The sequence below is a fragment of the Xenopus laevis genome, chromosome 1S, assembly GCF_017654675.1.
Source record: "Xenopus laevis strain J_2021 chromosome 1S, Xenopus_laevis_v10.1, whole genome shotgun sequence".
Lineage (NCBI taxonomy): Eukaryota > Metazoa > Chordata > Amphibia > Anura > Pipidae > Xenopus > Xenopus laevis.
The window spans coordinates 86,223,440-86,237,408 of record NC_054372.1 but is presented as its reverse complement, the minus strand read 5'-3'; the positions used below and the strand labels follow the sequence as shown (position 1 = coordinate 86,237,408).

General features: G+C 38.0%; 1 protein-coding gene across 1 annotated transcript; it reads right to left on the bottom strand.

Moving 5' to 3' along the window:
* Positions 1 to 300: 300 nt before the first annotated feature.
* On the bottom strand, positions 301 to 13,625 carry fnta.S (farnesyltransferase, CAAX box, alpha S homeolog). Its single transcript, NM_001114783.1, is given in 9 exon segments — positions 301 to 558; positions 1,833 to 2,004; positions 2,744 to 2,806; positions 5,301 to 5,449; positions 5,849 to 5,975; positions 7,300 to 7,404; positions 8,335 to 8,449; positions 9,835 to 9,920; positions 13,289 to 13,625. Coding segments are annotated over 9 exon segments (1,140 nt in total). The 5' UTR covers positions 13,468 to 13,625; the 3' UTR covers positions 301 to 414.
* Positions 13,626 to 13,969: the final 344 nt, after the last annotated feature.

Genomic DNA, 13,969 nt, shown 5'->3' with positions numbered 1-13,969 from the left:
GAGCTGTTTCGTTTCGACAAAAATTCGCCGCCGGCGATTTGTCGCCCATTAAAGTCTATGGGCGTCAAAAAAAATTTGTCGTGCGCTGAAAGTTTTTTGACACGCGTCTTTTTTTTTTGATGCACACCACCATACAAGTCATTTCCGCGGCGAAACAAGGGGAAAAAATTCGCCCATCCCTACTGAAAAATACAGAGAACAATTTATTTTATTACCAATTCAAATTTGTGGGACCTATGAGAAGTTCCCTAATCTCAACAATGGGTTGAAAATAAAATTAATAGTAGTCAGATGTTATTCTGGTTGTACAGTATGTATATTTATTGGTTCATCCTTTTCTGTACGGTTTACTCCATACTATTCTGTCAGAGATCACACAATCATATAGGTAAGTGAAAACAAAATAGTCAGATGTTATTCTGGTTGTACAATATCTACATGTATTGGTTCTTCCTTTTCTGTACGGTTTACTCCATACTTCACTGTCAGAGATCGCCCAATGTATCGCCAGTACTCCTTTCTTATCGTGTCCTTTTCTTTCGCAAGGATGTCACAGAGCTAAGTTAAGGTTTTGGAGGGAAAAAGGGGGAAAACAGATTTTTAGGCATTTTGAAATACAAAACACTAACATTGTAAGCCTAACATTCACGCTTATTCTTGACCTTTAAAATGGATACTTTACATTTCAATAAGGGATAACTGGTCATCCAATCATTCACTAGAACCAGTTTGCATCAATGTATATAAAAAAGTAAATAAGTGGAACAGGGTAGGGAATTACATACCAACATATATTTTATAGAAAGACTGACTATGGATATGGTTGCCACTGAGAGCCAATATTGGCTATGTATTAAGCGTGAACCATTTAACATGGTTTGCAGGACTGCAGTTACCATGTGAAGTGGAAGCATATAGTAAACAATCTATGGTTATAGAGGGACCTGTGACCCTAAGAAATAATTCCAAATTCTTTTCTATTGTGTCAACCACAATAAACTTTACTTACACTATGTTAATTATTAAAAACTTCTTTGGAATTACACAGAAAGCTGGCAAGTGCCATTTTGTAAATTAAAGGAACAGTAACACTAAAAAATGTCATGTAGTGTTGCCCTGCACTGGTAAAACTGATCTGTTTGCTTCAGAAACACTACAATAGTTCAATTAAACAAGCCGCTGAGTAGCAATGGCGGAAATTTAAAAAAGGCTATATGGCACAGAATAAATAGTGGATAATAGATACCATTATGTTCTACAGAGCTTATCTGTTATCTGCTGTGTAACTTGAGCCTTTTCTCCTTTGAATGGCTGGCCCATGGCTACACAGCAGCTTATTTATATAAACAATAGTAGTGTTTCTGAAGCAAAACACAGCAGTTTTACTAGTGCAAGGCAACATTGCATTATATTTATATTATTTTAAAAAAATTTAATTTTTTGATGTCACTGTTCCTTTAAGACAAGCTTTGTAGCATGCTAACATTTTGTTTATATGCCAGAATGGGAGAATTGATGCCCATGCACTGGCTGCACAAATAACAGTGAGGAAGAAGGGAGAATGTAATGTGAAAATGATGAAAGAGGTGGGGCAGGCAATATATGGTTGACTGATTTGAACAGATATTATGGTTTTAACTTTAATTTGAAAAGGACTTATACATCTTTTTATGTCTAGGTGGCAGGTGCCCTTTAAATGAAGAGCATATTTTGAAAATTCGTGGACACAAAGATTGTAGTACTATTAACATTAAAAATCCTAATTAAAATCGCAGATCCTAGTGTTTTGTAAAAGGTTGTCTTTGCAATATCCAAAAAATAAAACTGCCCACCTCTAGTGCGTGATTAAGGGTATCTTCAACATTCTGACATTTCTTTTCCAACATATCTTCGTAGATATCCACAAGGAAAGCATAAAGGTATGGGGAACTGTGAGTCTGCTGTAAGCGCTGAATTTGCTCCAAAAGATTTGGATATTCAGACATACCTCGCTCTTGCAAAATCCTGAAAAACACCAGAAGTTGATTACTTCTATTTTAAGCGATGTTTCTCTGTGCTTTTATGACTTTTGGGGTTAAATCAAGGATGTTCCCAAGTAGAATCTTAAAATATGGTACGCTGAACCACCCATGCTAAATCTCCAGCATAGGCAACAAAACATTAGAAAATACCTTCCCATCATAGTGAATCTGAATCTACCATTTGAACATCTCAGTTGTGTAATCATGCCAAATGCAGGAGAAGGCAATCTGACATGATTGCGCAAATAAATGTTTTACAGAAGATTCAGACGTACTTCAGTGAAAAAGTTTTTTCCAATGTCTTGTTGATCACACTAGAAGAAATTTAGTGCAGGAATCAAATGTACTTTTAAAGACCTGCTCAGTGACCACTAATATAGTTAAAATTTAAAGTAGGGGTTACATTTTACAAAATTTCAGCACACATATATACTTATTCAGACACAGAAAATATGTTTTCTGTGCCTCTCAGGTAAGAAGAATATTTGATAGTTTGTCCCCATATGAGAGCAGTACACATTGTACAAAAACTCAGGTAAGACCAATATTTGATAGTTGGTCACCATATGAGAGCATTGTACAAAAACTCACAAGATGGGAGAGTAGGATGTACATGAGCCACTGGTTGGTAAAGAAAGTACACATGGTTTGAGTAAAGCATGTGTAACAGACAAAAATGAATAGCATTGTGTGATCCTGATCAACAAACAAAAATATCTTACCCTCGAAGATAGTTCCAGGCACTTTCATTGTGGGGAGCTACTTTGATCATTTCTATAGCATACCTGCAATAATTAAAGTAAAAGGATAATAGAAGTTAGAATAAAAATTAATATAATTGCCAATAAAACTTTACAACGAATAATGAGTGAAATCAAAGTATTTAGGTTTGTTTAGGTAATTAAATTGTAACGTTTCTACACCTTTTGTGGCAAAACCAGCAGTAATAATATAATAGTATAGTAATAGTATAATAGTATAATTTGCTGTATGTGTGCACATACACATATACAATGGACGGAGCAAGCAAAACAACTGAAAGAAAAAAACAACTATATACTAACCTTTTAATTGAATTTCTATAATTCTATAATTATATTTCTACATGACAAATAATTTACTAGTAGGTGTAGAAAACCAAGAGACCCAACAGTCATGACATGCATGCTGCTGATTCTGTGTAATTGAATCATTATGAGGCTTGTTGTTCCAAATAATTGTGGAGTTCAATTAGTGAGGCCATTCATTCTGTGAAAAAACAGGGGTCAATTATGGCCCTTATTTAAGGAAGGAAATATTGTGCATGCTGGTTATAGTGCATTTCTCTCTGAAAATCTGAGTAAAATGTCTCGTTCCAGACACTGTTCAGAAGAACAGTGTACTATCAAGTTGATCGGAGAAGGAAAAACATATAAAGAAGTGCAGAAAACGATAGGCTACTCAGCTACAATGATCTCAAATGCTTTAAAATGGCAACCAAAACCTGAAAGACGTAGAAGAAAATGGAAAACTACAATTTGAATGGATAGAGGAATAGCCAAATTCAGCTCCTGGAACATCATAGTTACATAGTTAAATTGGGTTGAAAAAAGACCAAGTCCATCAAGTTCAATCCCTCCAAATGAAAACCCAGCATCCATACACACACCCCATTCTACTTTTAATTAAATTCTATATACCCATATCTATGCTAACTATAGGGCTTAGTATAACAATAGCCTTTGATATTATGTCTGTCCAAAAAATCATCCAAGCCATTCTTAAAGGCATTAACTGAATCACCCGGCAGTGCATTCCACAACCTCACTGTCCTGACTGTGAAGAGCCCCTACGTTGCTTCAAATGAGAGTTCTTTTCTTCTAGTCTAAAGGGGTGGCCTCTGGTACGGTGATCCACTTTATGGGTAAAAAGGTCCCCTGATGAGGCCTTACCAGGGACCTATAAAGAGGCATAATTATGTTTTCATCCCTTGAGTTAATGTCCTTTTTTATGCAAGACAGAACTTTATGTGCTTTAGTAGCCACAGAATGACACTGACCAGAATTAGACAACTTATCTACAAAGGCCCCTAGATCCTTCTCCTTTAAGGAAACTCCCAACACACTGCCATTTAGTGTATAACTTGCATTTATATTATTTTTGCCAAAGTGCATAACCTTGCATTTATCAACATTGAACCTCATTTTCCAGTTTGCTGCCCAGTTTTCCAATTTAGACAAATCACTCTGCAAAGTAGCAGCATCCTGCATGGAACCTATAGTTCTGCACAATTTAGTATCATCTGCAAAAATAGAAACAGTACTTTCAATGCCCACCTCCAGGTCATTAATAAACAAGTTGAAAAGCAAGGGACCTAGTAAAGAAGCCCTGCGGTACTCCACTAACAACACTGGTCCAATTAGAAAATGTTCCATTTACCACCACTCTTTGTAGTCTATCTTTTAGCCAGTTCTCTATCCAGGTATAAATACTGTGTTCCAGGCCAACATTCCTTAATTAAACCAGTAATCTTTTGTGTGGCACTGTATCAAATGCTTTAGCAAAGTCTAAGTAAATCACATCCACTGCCATCCCAGAATCGAGGTCTCTACTTACCTTCTCATAAAAAGAAATTAAGTTAGTCTGATCCTTTATTAACCCTTCGAAAAGCTTTCCTACCACTGACGTCAGACTAGCTGGCCTATAGTTTTGAGGCTGAGAACGGGATCCTTTTTTGAATAGAGGCACCACATTAGCAATTCGCCAGTCTCTCGGCACTATGCCAGATCTCAATGAATCCTGAAAAACTAAGTAAAGAGGTTTGGCAATCACAGAGCTAAGCTCGCTAATTATCCTGGGATGAATACCATTTGGCCCCGGACCTTTGTTAATCTTAACATGTTCTAGTCTCTTTTGAATTTCTTCATGTGTGAACCATGCATCATTAGTTGGATTACTACAATTGGGACTATTAAGAAGGAAACCTTCACTTACTGGTTCCTCATTTGTGTAGACAGATGAAAAATATGAGTTCAGAATCTGCGCTTATTTTGTTTTCATCAACCAGCTGACCCCCCTCAAAAAAGATCTAAAGTTACCTGTGAGTACTGTTACAATTAGAAGACGCCTATGTGAAGCCAAGCGATCAACAAGAAGTGCCCGCAAAGCCCCATTGTTGAAAAAAAGATGTGCTGAAGAGGTTATAATTTACCAAATAATACATTGACTGGCCGAAAGTGAAATGGTGCAACATTTTCTTTTTTATTACAGCTATAAATTTATAAGAATGGCAAAACTTACTGGACTTCTCTATCTAGGATGGAAGAGTTGCTATACCCAGATGTATTGGAAATGACAAAGTTTCTTTGGTTCCAAGCAGAGTTGTTTCTGAGGTCCCTTGCCAACAGAAGATCCACAAACTGAAGTTCATTATCCCATAAATTAAATTCCTGCACAGAAGGGGGAAAAAGGAGGCAATAGAAGAGTATTTACAGTGTATGCAGTGATGAGTGTATTTGAGAGGAAAAATGTTTTTATGGTAGTGGTACATAATATAAATTTTTCATCGTATTGCAGCCTATAGACAAGTACCTAAATCCAACACTGCTGTCTCTGATTAATTAAGAAATGCACAAGCAGGGGAGCTTTTTAGCCGGAATTTAGGCCTCTAAAGCACTAATACCTAGTGCCATTAGCCGCCCTTAGGCCCTTGCTTAGGCAACTACCTCCACAGCTCCACTGTGTATGTCAAATACATGAAAGTAACTGTAATTATATAATAATAATTATATATATATAATATATATATATATATATAGCCAGAAAAACTAAAGATTTTCAGATTGTACCTGAATAACCCACTGTCTGTGCTGCCAAGCATGATAGTTCTTTGCATCTTGGCTAAGAATTTCCGCAGTAAACTCTAACTCTTCTGAAGGATCCTTCAGCAGTTCCACAAGAACTCTCCTATGATGCCTGCAGTGCAAGAAAGGAAACAAAATAAACTTTTTGGTTCTGTTTTTTACATAACTGGCAACCATGGTTTCATACTGACCCAGTAACATGTGCTTGGCTCATTTCTTACTGACACAGCTGCCTTTCCATGCCCTTTAGGATTTTATTCAGGAAAATAAGTATATAAGTTATCACTGCTTGGATGGATTAATTTACGGTACTGGTACACAGAATGTTTTGTCTCTAACAATACCACTTTAATCTATGATCTTTTGATCTCTTTGCCCTGAGACCTGGTTCTCTCATGATAAGGATGTTGAGGTAGTGCTCTCTAATGGAAAGCTGTACTTGCTGTGGGGAGAAGGAATTTTGCTCTCTCTTCCCTGTGATTTATTCATCTCTCATTGTTTTATTTTTTTGAGGTGTTTGCAATTCAACCTTCTCTGTGAATGTGTCATTACTATTTATAGACCCTCTTCTACAAAATACTTACATTCCTCGGAATCCTGGCCCTCGTTTCCTATGCAGGGCCACTCCTGCCATGAGGCAAGGTGAGAGCCTTGCCTCAGTCAGCAGCGAGCGCCAGTTACAAGGGGCAGCAAATGTAACTCTACAATTCGGCTCCACTAGTGCAGAGAGCGCTATTGTGCTCAATGCACTAGCGATGCTGCCCTCCTTTGATCCCCTCTGACACTGCTTTTTAAGCGTGGATTGGGGGGGGGGGGGGTTTCGGGCGGCATCCATGCTCCTATGTTCTGACAGCCCTGCAACTATCTATGGCGATTTCAATTGTCATATTAATGATGCGTTTCAAGTCTTGTGACTTTTTGCCTAATGCTTTAATTCTGAAGACATGTATAGTGTTATTTCTTTCACTAAACAGAGCAAAATTGTTAACTACATTCTACTTCCTGGTTCATCCGAACTCAATCAAAACATAACTCGACCGAGACCCCTTCATTTTCATTAACTGCTGCCTTTATTAGGCTGTAAAATTATATGATAAAAAGAGGGATTATATTGGACAGTGGAATGATATCACAGACTTGTTGAAAGATGATGTATTCTCTACTATAGTCATTCTTTTGTTTTACAGGAGGTTGAGGCCTTCTGTATGGTTCCAGGAACCCCCCTTATTGATGAGCTCTTGCATTTGTCCAAACTACTACATCTCGTGAAGTTATTTTACCTACTTAGCATAGGACCTTAAATGCAAGAAATATAGGACAATGAGTAGTGAATCCACTAAGAGCATGATGCTGGGCAGCACCTTAAAATATAGTATGTTTTTTTTTCTTTTTGAATCATCAAGTCCATTGAAAATTTCCTCATGACATTTATTTACCAGACTTGGTAGTTCTTTGGCTGATCTTCAATGATTGCAGTGATGTAGTTCATTTCTTCTCTTAGGTCCTTCTGTAAAGATGTCAAAAGTACTCTACGGTAATGCCTACAAGCAAACAAAAAAAGAATAAATACATAGATCCCTAAACTTGGATACAGTCAATAAAAAGATCAGTGCTATGTGGATAACTGTATCTTAAAGGGGAGGTTCACCTTTTGGATAATAGACCTAATTTAACAGCCCAGGTCATAATTGTTTTGCAATTTTATCTTTATTACTATGGATCATTTCTGCAAAAACACACTCAGTTCTTTCCTCTTCTGTGATCGGGCAACACATTCAGTGTAAGAGATGCAGGCTGACAAATAAGTAAGTTCAGGACTGAATCTGCCCTGCGCATTGTTTTTCTCTCCTGCTTCATTTGCATATCTCCAATTCCATTGGCTGGCAAGATTCAGCCAATCGGATCAAAGATATGCAAATGAAGCAGAAGAGAGAAGGCATGCTTCAGTGCAGATACAGCCTTACACAGAATGTGTCGCCCGATCACATTAGAGGAGAGAACCGAGAGAGTTTTTGCAGAGATGATCCACAACTTCTATGGTATGCATCTCTGAAAGGAAACATTTAAAGTAATAAAGATAAATTACAAAAATGTTTTATATGACATGGGCTGTTAAATTAGCTTTATTGTCCAAAAGGTGGACTTCCCCTTTAAAGAGCTCTTTGCCCAAGAGGGCAGAGGGAAGCTAGCAAACATCATATTTCCCAGCTAAAGTAAACACAACACATTTAGCATGCTTTTGACAGATCATTGTAAGCAACATGTATTTTAAAAATAGAACATCATTCCCAAAATGCAGACTAAATATGCACAAAACAGCAGCAATAAATCTGGACATGATCAAATGATTTCATGGTTTTTTTTTCATATTTTAATGTGTACACAAGTAGTACAGTTGTGCCATATAAATAAAAATATAAAAAAATAATAAAAAGATAATGAGGAAACGGCTGCATCTCATTCATACTCACCATACGGTGTAGTTAGCAGCATTTAGTTCAATAGCATCTGTTGTAAGTTTAAATGCTCTTTCACTCCTTTCATCATTCTGAAGAACAGCACGAAAATAATCATACACATCACGAACTGTAAAATGAATTCAAAAGTTATTACTGAAAAACTGTTGTATTCTCTGCAGTTATAAAGACAAAAGTAGTCCAATGAGAAGGCCTACAGCTTAATGGAGAACTAAATCCTAAAAATGAATATGGCTAGGAATGCACATACTCAGTGTATTCTGAAAAGCTATTGAGAAGCTAAGCAGGGGTTGTTAGTTACAAATCAGAAAAAAGTGTCCCTGCCATTTAATGCTACAGGGCTGATTATTAAAGTTTGATGTGAACTGTGCTGGTTTCTGAGCTTCCATGTACCAATAATTAGAATTATTTAGTAACCAGCCTTATAGTGTGACATTTATATAATATATTTTCATTATCTTGTGCATTCATCGCTAAGCTCAGTAATTGACCGCAGCACACAGCATGTGCAGTGAATGAGCAGAAAAAAGATGGGGAGTTACTGGGGCAACTTTGGAGGCACAGATCTTTACTGCTAAAGGGCAGTGGTTGCCTTGGGCTGGCATAGAAGCCAAAAACCTAAAGTACAACATTTCTGCCCTACGTCTTTAGATAAGCTTTAGTTCTCCTCTAAAGGGGCTATATACCTGTTTTTAAATCAATAGGACATGTGTGGAATTTACTTCTTGTAGTTTAGTAGGAAACAGTTATGATTATACCCTTAAATGTACATGTGAAAAACCTCTAGCATGTCATCCCCATGACCCAAATGACACTGAGGAAAATTCTTTTTTTCCCCTTCTTTTTTGAGTGTTAGACCCACAGAAATTGTTGGCCAACTTTCTAAGTGTTGTAGGGGCTGCTGCACACTTAGGGGTAAATTTACCAAGCGGCGAAAATTCGCCAGCGACGGCTTCACAGCCAGCGCAGCACTTCGCCAGGCGTAAATTCGGTAGGACAACGCTAATTTACTAAAATGCGAAGTTGCGGCCAGGGCTGCAGAATGCTTGGAACCTAGAGCTTTCCAGATAATGGATCTTTCTGTAATTTGGATTTTCATACCTTAAGCCTACCAGAAAATCATGTAAACATTAAATCACCCCAATTGGCTAGTTCTGTTTCCAATAAAGATTAATTCTATTTTAGTTTGGAGACAGGTACTGTTTTATTTGGATTATTTGGATAAGATTGAGTTTATGGGAGGCACCATTTCAGTAATTCAGAGCTTTTTGGATAACGGATCCCATACCTGTATAAGAAGCAACCATAGAACAAAAGTACTTGGAGGAACCCTAAACATCAGACAGGAATATATAAGAAAAACTAATATAACGGTGTTCAGAGTTAATGACAACTTTGCATATTTTAAGACGTAATAAATAACACTCGCTGTGCAGAAGATTACATTTTCTGATTTTTTTTGCATTTAAAAATAATAACAGTAAAAGCACTCACATTTTTCACTGTAAACAATCTGAACAACTGGATTTGGCCCATCATTCTGTGGTACAGCTTTCACGTCAGCCCATTCTTTTCTGTCCCTGTATAAAATATTTTCATGAAGCACAATAACTACACTGTATGGTTTCATGCAAAATAATTTCAAGGTTTCTTACCGTAAGTAGAAGAAAAGTTATAATAGCGTGGGGGGGGGAGGGTGCCAAATGTTAGGCACCCCTACCCCCCAATGATTATAATTATTTACCCGATACCCCAGGCCAAAAACTGCACCAGTCCTGGGTACATCTTCTGGTCTTCTTACTTCTTCATGCAGGGTGTTTGCACACAGTAAAGAAAAAAAAAAGTGAAAAGTGTTTTTTTTACCTTATTGTGCATTCATCAGTTTGAAACCATCGCAGAATGAAGAAGTGGAGGAAAAAGTTCACTCCATAGTTCTTGCACGGAAGTACCCAGGTTAGTGCAGTTTTTAGCGATCAGGAATACCGACCTGGTGTATCAGGTAAGCAATTATAATCCCTGGTGGGTGTGTAACATTTGGCACACTCTAGTGATTTTTAACTTTCCTTCTACTTTAGGTTAGGGCTAGACATTAGAGATTTTCTGAAGGTGTGGCATCTGCTGTCTGGCTGCTCCCTATCCCTTCGGCAGGCATGGCGGATTTTGGAGCAAAATGTAGCATTTCGGTGCCGAAGCTGCGTCTACCTGTACCAGACTTTTGGGTGTAGGCAGAGCAGGAGCAAAGGGGGAGTGGATTCTCGGCCTCTGGAGGCCAAGATCTGCAATCATGTAACCCTAGCCTTATTTGTAAAACAAAAAAAAAATGGCCCAAAAAGACATGTTTAAATTATTATTAATGAGATTAATGAGCTGACAAAATCATTTTAAACTGTGGTTTAAGCGTGAACTTGAATGCATATATATTTTAGACTTTAATGTCACTTTTGTATCAATAAAGTCTCCAAATTTCCCAGTGCTTCCCATACAGAAAATGAAAATAGAAGAAGAAAAGAAAGGTTAGTTTGTAATTTAGTTATGGTTGCTCCTGCCGATCCTTCCACAGTCTCCCCGCTAGATATAGAAATTCACAATCATAGACGAGGATCAGCGCCTAGGGCATCGTAGAATTCAAGAACACTATATGGTGTAGTAAATTCCAGTTAGGTTAAGTGACTCCCTGTGTGTGGATATAGATTATATTGGTGCAGTTCCTTTATAAGCTGATCCTCTTCCCTTAATTATATCTCCAATATTCTATTTCAAACGCCTCCACCAATTCAGCAGAAGTGCCTACTTACAAGACCAATGTTTGGGATATAGCATGTATTAAAACCTAGGTGCAACTTCTCCTCGCTGTATACCTTTAGCTCCAGAAAAGGGAACATAGAAATCGCACCGTGTAATTCTATTTCTTAAAAATTATTTTTTAAAAAAGTATTGCACTCACATTTAAAATGAAGTTCAGTCACAAATAATAGGTTCAAGTCCTTATGCGGGTTGGCCCTGGAGTGTAGGGAATGATGATATTGCCGGCAAAGTTTTTTCTCCCCCTCGCTCTCCTCGTGGCATTCCCTGCAGCTTTTGAAGACGTCAAGTATATAATACCCTCATGCTTCTGTGAGAGTCTTATCCAACCCAAATGTCTTCCACATAGTCCCCATAGTGACCATTTCTTACAGAAGCATGGAGGTATTATATATATGTGACTTCTCTATGGACTTTATGCACTGGGGGTTATTGACGTGTCACGTACTAATGATCTCCACGAACCGGGAAGGTTTTTTTTTTTTGCGGATGAAGGGGTTGGTTTGAAAAGGGTTGGAGGAACGGAGCTTGGTAACCACACGCTTATTACTTTAAGGAGCCCATGTGCTGTGCTCTCTAAGCGTTCCGTACTAGATGCATATCGGTTTTACTATAATGTATGCACATAAGGCGATGTTATCAGCCCAGTGACAGACACCTCCAATTTTTACCCCAGGTGATTTCGGGAACCCTCTCTACTGGGAGAAACGGCGTGGGCAATTGGGTTGTCAACACTTCAAACCATAGAAGGGTACATTTATGGCTCCTTTTCCTAGCCTTCCTTACATGTGGTATATTTGTAGCTACACTATTACGGACCAATTGGCCGTTATATGCACTGTTTTGTGTACAGATGACCAACCCACTACCTCTTGGTAATCTGCCTCATTGTTCCTAACCGAATTTTAATGGTGATACACCAGACTCTAACTAATTATAATATTTGGTTAATTAAAAATTATGTTTTAATACGTTTGTGTATGTATATACAACTTAGCTTCTGGACTCTGGTGGATGGGAAGGTGCAAACTAATGGGTCAGTTATATTTCTCCTCTTTTCATCTATAAGATTTTGGTTAACTAATCAGGCATTTATGGCTTGATGAAGGGAAGGGATGTTTCAGTAACATGAAGGTTGCTGTTGTTTTGATAAAGTCTACCACTGTTACATGAACCTGCTACATTAACCTTTTAAAAACAGCAGCAAGGTATTGTGCATATAACAACCTCCCAAAATGCATGCAAAACATAGCCATTAGGGCATAATGCTTATTTAAAACGATATCAAGTCTAAAGACCCAAACTAGAATGGCGTGAATTCACATTTATATGCTTGCAATAAAACGTCATCTGCCCCAGTATTGGATTCAAAGATGAGACTTTAGTGTGTCCATCACACCTAGCCAAAACACCACTGGCTCCATATGGAAGTGACAGAATGAAAGTGAGCAGGGATACACTATGGGGTATTTTTATCAAAAAGTGAAGTTAGAGATCGCCGCAGTGCTCTAGAGTGAAATTCCGCCACTCCATTCATTTCTATGAGAGTTGTAAAAGATTATTTATCAATGGGTGAAAGTAAAGTTCTTCCTTTGATAAATATGCCTTTCAAAATCCCATAAAAATGAATGTGGAGTGGAGAGTGGTCTGTGGAGATCTCTAACTTCACTTTTTGATAAATATGCCCCTATGTATGAAACAAAGATGTTCTATTCAGATAGATAGATAGATAGATAGATAGATAGATGCATTCTGGGTGACTGACTGCTCCCTTCAATGTTACCACTAAGGACTTTACTTTTAAGAAAAAGATGCACAACACCCAATAAGGCAGTTTAAGTTTTATGCTGCAAAACACGTTTCCTTTTATAAAGGCTACATTATTAATTGAGGAATTACCTGATGGGAGTATAAACTCACCATTAATGTAACTTGATTTTTATTTAAAATAAAAACGAGAAAAAAAGATATTAGACAAATCAAATCATCATCCCACAAATTACTATTAAGCTTCAGCTCCAGACGAATAAGAAGGCCAACGATAACAATAGGGCAGGTTTTGTATCTTGGACAAAGCTCCACAGCACAGAAACAGTCAAAACAGTCAAAACAGCCGTATCATTAAGTACTGCCTCTAATTACTGACCTGTACAGAATGTAGCGATCAGAGCCGATCAGGCTTCCATAATCCAGATCTGAATCGACGGCTTCATCCATCTCAGGCGCGCTCGGTAGTTTCTGCTCAAACTCCCACTCACCCTGCTCTTGGGACGCTACTTGAACTTCAGACTCCCCCCCTTCCTCCTCTGCCCCAGGCGCCAACATCCCTCCTCTGTAGGGTGAGACAAATCCTTACAGATCTCTTACCCCGGAACAAATTTACTGCTGTAACATGTGACAAGGCACCAACCACGTGACAGCTAAGAAAGCCGCTGAAAGGGTAGCGGATTGTTCCTAGGAGTCGGACCTTGATTACATCAACATCATGTGACCCTACCATGTGACTGCCCTGGGAAGGATTGGCTGCTATTGAACTGCAGTTTCAAATGGCTATTCTTTTGGAAAGGGGGGGGGGGGAGTAGTTAGTATGAGCTTTGCCAACTCCTATTGTAGGTTGGGTGCATTGGGGTTCATACCTCCCAACATTTTGGATATAGAGAGAGAGAGAGAGAGAGAGAGACAAAAAGATTAGCTGCAGTGAATGTTTTCACCGTGTCCAGTTTGTGGCTATACCCCCTAATTACCATGTTCATTTTACAAAATTGTGTAGGTTATGTAAGTTTGAACACATTTCTGTGGTTTTTATGTTATTATAGTTTTGCTATTG